Source organism: Pollicipes pollicipes, unplaced genomic scaffold (genome assembly GCF_011947565.3).
Source record: "Pollicipes pollicipes isolate AB1234 unplaced genomic scaffold, Ppol_2.1 Scaffold_4881;HRSCAF=5763_pilon_pilon_pilon, whole genome shotgun sequence".
Lineage (NCBI taxonomy): Eukaryota > Metazoa > Arthropoda > Thecostraca > Pollicipedomorpha > Pollicipedidae > Pollicipes > Pollicipes pollicipes.
This window is the reverse complement of record NW_023596576.1, coordinates 6366509-6375748: the sequence shown is the minus strand read 5'-3', so window position 1 is coordinate 6375748 and position 9240 is coordinate 6366509. Positions and strand designations below refer to the sequence as shown.

The 9240-nt window shown below is 56.5% G+C and overlaps 1 protein-coding gene across 1 annotated transcript in view; it reads right to left on the bottom strand.

Moving 5' to 3' along the window:
• Positions 1 to 305: 305 nt before the first annotated feature.
• Positions 306 to 9240, bottom strand: part of LOC119099687 (AT-rich interactive domain-containing protein 3C) — a 41566-nt gene continuing 32631 nt past the window's right edge. Inside the window, exons 7-11 of the mRNA XM_037222752.1 lie at positions 7828 to 7989; positions 7094 to 7224; positions 4562 to 4751; positions 3621 to 3850; positions 306 to 1826 (exon numbers count right to left, since the gene is read on the bottom strand). Of these exons, the coding sequence (XP_037078647.1) occupies positions 1738 to 1826; positions 3621 to 3850; positions 4562 to 4751; positions 7094 to 7224; positions 7828 to 7989 (802 nt within the window). The 3' untranslated portion in view covers positions 306 to 1737. The remainder of the gene's footprint in view (positions 1827 to 3620; positions 3851 to 4561; positions 4752 to 7093; positions 7225 to 7827; positions 7990 to 9240) is intronic.

The window sequence follows — 9240 nt, the reverse complement described above, 5'->3', positions numbered from 1 at the left end:
AGGTTTTCTTCTTGAAACGTATGTGTGTCCCATCAAGACAACCACACAACCTGGGGCAAAATAATCCACGAAGAAAGGACACAGTCCGTGAAATGCGAAGGACATAATGTCTGCGCCAATTGACGCACTGGATCGCCCATATCAGATATTTTTGGTCGACAGAATCGCCACTCCCCCTCCACCCTCCCGTTGGATCGTTGGAAAAAAGCCGGTCATGGCGTCAGTGTATAGACGACGTGAATGCTCATAATGATGTGTCACACATGCGTCTGTTGTGTGTCTTTCTCTAAATTTTGACGACAGACTCCGTTTGAGACACGTTTATTATGACTTTGGCATGCAACATATCCTGGTGAGGCGGCAGCGACAACAGGGCTGCCTTCGCCAGCCACCACCGAACGTCGACCGAACGTACAGTCGCATCTCGTGCTAGGTGGGATTAACGTGGCGCAGGGGTACAGACGGCCTCCAAGCCCGGACGCCAAATGTTAACATTTGGCAACACAGTCACACACCGATAATAACGTACTACCAGCATAAAGCACACTTCTAAATAGTTTAAATACACTTCAGTTGATAACTGCTCCAGCAAGGTTACCCCTAAGTGGTGGTTCGTTAGAGTTGAAGGGTTTTGGAAAATATGACCGTTATGAGATCGTCAAAGAGGGATCACTTATTGCCCACGTCATCAATTATCTGTACAACACCGGCAACTACGGGGGAGGGGAAAGCAACGCACACGCATGTGTCAAGTGCGCAATGGACACATGACACATGATAACAGCGATTTTTGAAACTTGGATGCAAATGAGCATAATGACTGCATACCTGCAAATGACTCCGAGTACGGCTGTGGCAATAAAATCTCTGAATTTCGAGCGTACGCCATGCGTAGCCCGAATGCGCAAGACAACGCCACGAAGGTTCCAAGTCATACAGCTAGGACATAGACGGGCAGGGCATGCTAAAACGCACACGACCGGGACATTCCATTTCCCGCTGGCCGCCGTCCCGAGCGACGCCAGCGTCTCAGTAGGAACGATCCGACCATCATCTGAGGTACAACTTTGTACACAAACACGCGTAAACAGTATCCAGCGTACTGTGAGTACGAGACCCCAGGAACGTTGACAAAATGCGTCACAGAAGCCCTGCACGACCTTGCTCTGACACTGCAACGATTCTACCTATTCTCCCCTCACATGCATGCACGTTGGGTCTCCGCAAAAAGCAACGGCTGGGCCCGGAAAGTGCATGACGTTTGTCGGGAACAGGCCATTTCTATTCTTGGAAATATTGTCTCCCTGAGTTATGCAAGTGAAGACCAGGGGACGACAGGAGCGACATGACATTGGCCAGTACATCATAGGTTCAGCCGGTAAGTTCATCTTCAGACACAGGCCAGCTTTTGTTCTCGCACGAACATTGCACTAGTCATCCACTCCAAGCGGCCAGTAAGAATACAGCAGCAGCCGCCTTCCTGTCAACAAGTTAACCAGCCAGCAGGCTCAAATCGAGGAACGCCGCGTACGGGAGCAACAGGACATCGGAGCACGGCGTCAGCAGTCGCCGCGCGTGCTCGACGAGCACACCCCTTCCCCTGCCCCGACCGGCCCTCATGAGATCGGACTGCTGTGTGTCGCGACGGTCGCCGACGATCTCCGGCACGACCTCGTCCTAGCGGCGACACAGCCAAGTAATACTTGTTTGAAAAGCTCGAGGTGGCAGCAGCGTCGCCTATAGCCGGGCGGCGCTGGGCTGAGCGAAGAGTACTCCCTGGTAAACCACGCCGTTCAGCTCCATGCTCAGCACCAAACTTCCGTCGCCTGTGGCAAATGGAAGACAAAGGGGTAAGCGATGGTGTGTGTGCGCATTTCAAATCATGGAATCGTGGGATGGCTGAGATACACATGGCTTCCTGCACCTGACGAATATCCCCATCGTGTGATATGCATATTGCGATGTAAATTAAGCTACGAATGCGTGATATGCCCTGGACGCTGCCCCAGTGCCGGGTTGGACCCTTCTCCAGTACCGGGCTGGGTGCTGCTCCAGTACCGGAATGGACACAGCTCCAGTACCGGCCTACCGCATACGTGAGCACATTCTTCCAACGCCTGTCAACATCTAGAGTCGGGAGACGAACCCAGTGAGCCTAGCATACCAACCGGAAGGAAAATGGCGGATGGCATAATATAGCACGCGCTCGGGCGGGAGTGAAATTGACCCCCCAAAGGTTTTTCCAGACTGGTTTCCGAACGGCGCGGCGTAGCCACGCCAAATTTTGCATAGCTGTGGACAATTGAATAGCGGATCGCTTGGCATCATCAATTTAGATGTACCTTGTGAGGTCGCTGACCTATAGCAGGTCAAAATCAGGCCATGGTTTCAGCGAAGGCAATTTCTGAGGAATCCTTCAATCTGATACAACAACGGAGTGTTAGACGAAACCATGCATCTCTGAGATGCTTTCTTAAGCAACACAACAGTTGAATGATAAAAATACATTGACCTAAGGTCAGGTATGAAGGTCACACCAGAGTCAAAACCAACCTATTTTGTTGCTCTAGGGCTTGCTGTATGGGATAGTCTCTGGTGCTCACTTCGAATTTAGTGATAGCAGGAACCGCATTATGCATCGTCCATGGACTTCTTAGATGTCAGAATAGGTCATTAACCTAAAACGACCCAGGTCAACATTTTGTTTTCGGAACATACTGCCTAGCGTAATCTCTGTCGCTTAGGCAGATGCAAAACTCGAGCAATCTTGCATGCTTTTGGTCACCTTGACCTTCGGAGGGTCAAACAAGGTCACTGACCTTAAATGAGCATGTTATATTTTTCTTAGAAACGGTTATCTAGGTTCTGAGGGTATTTTGGAGACCAAGTTGGAACTTGACCTTGTTTGACCTTTTTTGACCACAGGGTCATGACATAGGAACCTGAAGCTTTGACCTGAGTGAGTTTACAAACAGTAAATTTACAGTAAAAAAACAGTAAATTTGGCGTCTCTAGCTCTCTTAGTTCCCAAGATCTTAGGGGGGTCAAATTGACCCCCTACCAGAGCGAAGGGTATCTAGCCGGCCACCCGGGCGCGTGATAACCATGAAACCGAGCACAAATTAGGAGGAGACCGAGAAAACTTTTTGAGATTTACATGAGCTATCCGGCGCTTAAGTTCTTAACTTTACTATTCTGTCCTGAGAAAATAGAATATCTAAAAAAGGTAAAGCGAAGAAATATCTGCCCGTGACTTGTGAGCTGGCGGAGCCTCGCCACAGGTGGGGATAAATATCCGAACAGGTACTTTACAAGTAACGACACTATCCAATTGGGTGCACTGAACATCCCAATACAGTGCAGTATAATTCAGGGTGGATTAACGCCCCAATTCATCTTCTAACAGCTCTAGGATTTTCGTGGTCAAGGTTAAGATGCGTGGAAAACAGCGGCTAGTTCTGGCGCTCATCATCACGCGGCACACATATCTGAGCGGTGGGTGTACAAGGTCTGCTTTAAAGCTGCGACACATGCATTATGGCCCGAGTGACTGCCGGCAGGTGGTGAAGTGTATTCGCTGATCATTGCAATGATCGAACTCCTGCTGCTTTGGGACTCACCCTTGGACGATATGCTCATTTTTGTGTGAGGCAGCGCGTTCATCTTGTGCTCTTCGTCATCCGACCGAGCCCTTTTGTTGGGTGGCGGCGACAGGTCGTCAGGCACCTCTCGCGTCATCTCCTGCTCCCTCTCGCGCTCGCGTTCTCTCTCGATCTCCCTTTCGCGCTCGCGGTGCAGCTCCAGCTCGCGGTCTCTCTCTCGCTCCTGTTGCTCGCGCTCCCTTTCCTGCCTGAAAGCCGAACGGATTGGTGACAGCTGTTCTGCACAATTCGACTGCATGCATATTGAGCGGGTTGTCTAACCCACCTTTGATTACCCGTTCGCGTGTTAAACGGCTACGAACACAGTGTCGTAGCCAAGGGGGGCTTTTGCGGTAATGCCCCCGCCCCCTCGCCTTCTGGCAGGTGCCCCCTCACCCTTCAGGTCGAAAACCCCAGTACTTTTTGGCGGTTTAGGACTCCCGTAAGGCAACTAAAACATAATAAACGGGTTCTCATAGCATCAAAATGGAATTCTGAACCTAAAACTTGCTCCGGATAGAAGCAAACAGTTGCTTTAACGACAAAGTGAGGCCCCAGGGGGGAAATGCCCTTATACTGTTTTGGCTCCTCCTGGCGTAAATCACCAATGTACATGGCGTTGCAGCAGTTCAGCAATTCATTACGGTCATTGGCCCTGTGTTGCTATGAGTTGCATACGTGTGTTAAGTAAGCAATTGTGCGCACGCGATGCCAGAACACACCGGCAACTAACAAAAGATGTTTATCTGGACACCGGCACCTGACAAAAGACGCTCAGCTGAACTTCGGCAAGCCCTGAGCGCCCGCTGCTCGCAAAGTTGCAACATATGCCCCGCAGACCGCGCGGTCTCACAAGCAGAACACTGTTTCTCAGGCAAAGACGATGACAGGTCGAGGTGGTTTTTCTGAGCGCTGCTCACCTCGCCATGATTTCGCGTCGGACGCCGAGGTTGAGGGCCTCGCTCTGCGGAGCCAGGCCCATGCACTCGGGCTTGCGGTGTGGCGGCGAGGGGATCGGCTGTCTGTTGCTGTACAGGTTCCACAGCGTCATCAGCGTGTCGTTGGCGGACGGCAGCACGGGGCCGCCCATGCCCGGCAGAAACGGAGAGCCTGTGGACGACACGTGTGGCTCACCCTCAGAGCAAGCTGGAAACGGCGTGATCAACCAGAGCGATGGGAGGGCCCCCGAAACGCAGGAGAGGAGCGAAACCCCGATAACTCAATTTTTCCCGCGCATCGCCAAAGCTCTCGGCAAGCTTGTACGAAAATTGAGAACGGCCACTGTCCACCCGATGCTGCAACACCCACGCAACCAAGAACCAACCACTGCCGTCCTGCGACAGTTCTGCGACGAGTGATGTTTTCGGTGAGGTGAGCCCGCTGTCCGAGTTGCGACTCGATGTGGCCGCGTGCAGCGCCGGCGCCGGCGGCCTTGATCGGGCGCCGGCGGGCGGTGTAGCGGCGCCGGCGCCGCTCGACCGATTGATCATCACTCTCCCCCCTCTCCACGTCCACGCCCGAACGGCGTCATCAATCGTATGCAAATACAAATTTCATTACTTTATCATCGTTAACCGGCGGTGCGGGCAGTCGGTCATTACTGCTGCCGGCCGGCGCGTCCCGGCCGGGCGGCGGAGGCGGCGGAGGCGGGGGCGGGCGGCGAGAGGCGGGCGGACGGGCGGGCAGCGGGGCCGGGCGGGGCCGGGCGCGTCCTGGCCCGGCTGGGCGGCAGGGCCAGGGCGAGGGAGGGCGGCGGCGGCGGCTCGCTGCCGTCGGCCGCAGTGACCTGCACCAAGCCGTGGAGTGGTGCCCGCCACCTCTGACGTCGCCACGGTCGGCCGTGGCGGCCGGGCGGCCCACATGGTGCACAGGCCGAGCTCGGGCGCCGAACGCCCGTCCCTGGACTGTCGAGTCTGGCTGAGGCACTGTTCAGTCATGCGAGGAGTTGGCTGTAGCTGCCGCTTGATGTAAGCGAAAAAACCGCGTGCAGTATACCCTTCTGAGATGGAAGTGACGTGCAAGTGCAGAACTCAAACCATGACCTGAGGACTTCCCTAAGTATCTCTTCCATCGATCCCTCACCCCCCCCCCCCCCCCGCCCCCCGTAATCAACGAATAGTCTCCCTGTCATGCCATCAAGTGGCCAGCACCTTCTCACAGGGCACCGGCCGTGAGGCCGCCACAACGCCCGCGCGCAGCGCCGATGTCTTTAAAATAGTCGTTTAATTATTCTGTTTGTGCCCGAGGTTGTGGCCAGATGTCGGATCGGCCGATTGATTCGATAATGGCCGATTACCGCGCCGCGGGCCCGACATAATGCCGCTCATTTACCAGGCTCCGCCGAGACCGCGCCGCCGGCACCAATAATGAATACTCGATGATGATGTTGACATGATAGCGCTACGGACGGCCCCCGGGATGGAGGCGATAGGCGAAATGCGAAAGTGCTTCGGAAGATTGGAGCGAGATTGAGGCATTAAGAGGATTAAAACAGAAACGTCACGCGAAAAACAGCTTGATGACGAACCATCTCGCTCTGCTGCCTAGATTCACCGGTCAATTTACTGGAGCTACAGTGAGTGGTAACATGTAAACCTTTTCAGTGACCGCTCCGTGTCAACTCTCCGTGTGCGCGCAGCGCAGGGAAGTTCACTAACCCTCCAGAGACTTGCGCCTCGCAGGACCCGTGACTCACATGCCCCGTGACATGTCGACGGACGGAGCCAGCCTCGGGTGGAAGGTCACGTGACCTCGCCCGGACAGCGCCAAATGTGCCGGATCCGCGCAATTATGCAGATCAGCTCAGGGTATTATGCCCAACGGACCGGCGTCTGGTATAGGAGCCGATCGGCGGCCGGGCCGGCAAAATAAACGAGATCCCTCTGTTTTGTCCTCGGCCTCTTTACGTGCTTCGCCCGGGGCTCGGAGTAATTCAACCTCATCTTGGCACCCACAACGGCCGCCGCCGGTGATTACCATTCGCCTGCGCGGCGCTGAATATTCAAGGCCGACCAGCGATTGACAAACAGCGAACATGTGGCGTACGCGAGTATCCGCCAATTTGGGCGGGTGGCCGCCGCCGACCGATCGCTGATTGAGCGAGGGATGTGTGCAGACCCGGAGCGGCGGCGCCCGCGGCACCGCTCCGACAGCACGGGCCCGGGGCGGTGCCCACTCCCAGTCCCTTCCAGACTCTTGGAAATAAAGGCCGGCTGACCTTCGCAATCATCACCCGCCAGCTGTCTAAAGTTCAGGTGATAGGGTGGCGTTTATGACCGACTTCCCCGACGCCGGGACGCACAGCGGCTCCCCCACGCGATAGCGTGACGTCACTGCCCGGGCCATCCCACAGGCCGGGTGAGGTCTTTCTGTGCGGAGCAGTGCTGTGCTCTCCTCGCTGGGCAGCCGCGGAGGAGCCAGCGGCCTGGCTGATGCAGTGGTGCTGTACTCACTAGGCGGCAGCGGGTGGCCTCCGGCGCCGTTGGTGCCGGGCCGACTGGTGACCAGCGACAGAGGAGACAGGCCCTGCTGATGCAGCGTGGTCGGCATGCCGTTGGACAAGCCGAACGACTGCGCCATCGAGCTGGAAGAGCGGAGCAGCTTGTAACACATCCGTATGATTCAACAGTAAGGTAAAGAAGAGCTGGGGAACGCTGCAGACCTGCCGTCAGAGCAACAGGCAAATGTCATCGATCTTTCTCAGGAATGAAAGAATGTTTGATAAGCACAACAACGTCAGAGCCCGCACACAGCAACTGTGGACTGCGGAGCAATGCCAAGCTGAACTCTACTCCACCGCTGTCACTTCTGCGAACGTCAAGTGTGCAATGGACAATTATCTTCATGACTAATTAGCTCACTCAAAACAAACCACATGTCAGTAATTAGTCGGCAACGGCCTCTTCGCACGCTCATGGAAATCGTAGGTGCGTGCAGTACCAGAGCGGTTTGCCCGGGGGCCCGCTACACGCCCACTAGCTTACAGCGCGCCCACTCGTCTGACAGGGGCGGCTCCAGGAATCATTTATGGAGGCACGCAATCAAAATAAACGTGCCATGCCCCTTGCATCAACGCACCATGCCCTGATCATCACAATGCCCGTTGCACAAAAGCCGTTTCACAGCCCCCGTCTCCGACACTGCCTGGAGACGGGCCTGCGCCACCGGCCGTCAACGCACTACTGACCCCGATAGCAGTGGCGACCTCTGCACGAAGTCGGCGTACGAGTTGCTGTTGTAGGTGCTGCGGCGGCCCTCGCGCCGGTTCCCGTCCACGGCTGCCTGCAGCTCAGACGGACTGCTGAGACCTTCCTTCTGACACTCCTGCGGGTACAGGTACTTCATGTACCTGTGGAACAGGCGCCGGCGGTCAGAGGTCGGCGGAGACGCCAGCGGGTTGTCGCTTTTCTGCTTTCAGGGAGTGAGAGCCGTCTGAAAGTGTGGTAAGGAAGCCCTAGTTTAAGATGTATGTAGGTTCGCAGACAGAAAGGTCAAGTACAGCCGCCAAAGTGTCATCTGTTGAAAAATTACCAACAAATGCAAAAATGGCCGGAGGTGTTCATAAAAGATGACACATTTTTGCTCATTCCATCTTGCACAAAGTTTGAGTGTCTTTCATGACGCGCGCGGAATCCATTTACACGTCATCGCGTCTTGACACTTCAGTATTGTGCTGTTTGATGCGGCACACGTTCATGGCGGTCGCGGCGAGTCATCATTACGCCTGAGGCGTCGCCGCGGGCGATCCCCGCCCGTGACGCGATCGCTGACTAACACGCGATTGGTTCACGCCTCCCGCCCCGGGCACGGGTGCGAGCGTCCACCACGCGCGGTATGGAGAGGTCTCCTCACGGGACCGGGAATCGCGAGCCAGGGGGGCGCTCTGGGTTCTTCTCTCGCGGGCGGCGAGCTCGCAAGAAGCCGACATCACGTCCCTCTGGGGCGGGGCTCCTTGCAAAACGCCTGCAACGATGCATGACCTACAGATGGGACTGGTGAGCAAACCATGAGCAAGCTCGCAAATCAGACCAGGCGCACTTGCAGCCAAATGATCGGGCTGGCTGACCCACGCCTTCGGAAACCAGCTGATCCCGGCGTAACCGACAAAACCTCAGGCCAACAGAACAGCTTAGTCCCTAGCGATGCCGGTCAGGTCACCAGTGCGCTCAGAAAGCAGCTCCATTCGAAAACGCCCGACGTTCCAGCGCCGTGACGGCCGCCACCGCCGCGAGCCAGCTGCCGCCAGCTCCGGGCGCGAAACCCAGTATTGCACGCGCCTGCACGTGATGCAGAACAAAGGCCCGCATTGCGGCATCAGCGGTGGCCGTAAATCGCGGGCTGAGTGCCGGGGACGCGGCGTGCAGCGGCGCGGCGCGTGCGCGCGCGGCGAACGTGGCGCGGCGGCCGATATCAGAGCGCGATCTGCCGCGCGGCCGGCGGCGGGGTCACACCGTCCTCGATCGGGCCGCGCTCGGCGAACGGCCGCCTCATGTGGCCGTCGGGCGGCCGCGGGCGCGCCCCGGGGCGTCGGGCGATCACGTGTGGCCGGGGCACGGCGTCGGCCGCCGCCCGCCGGCGCGTATCACCGGTTACTACCACT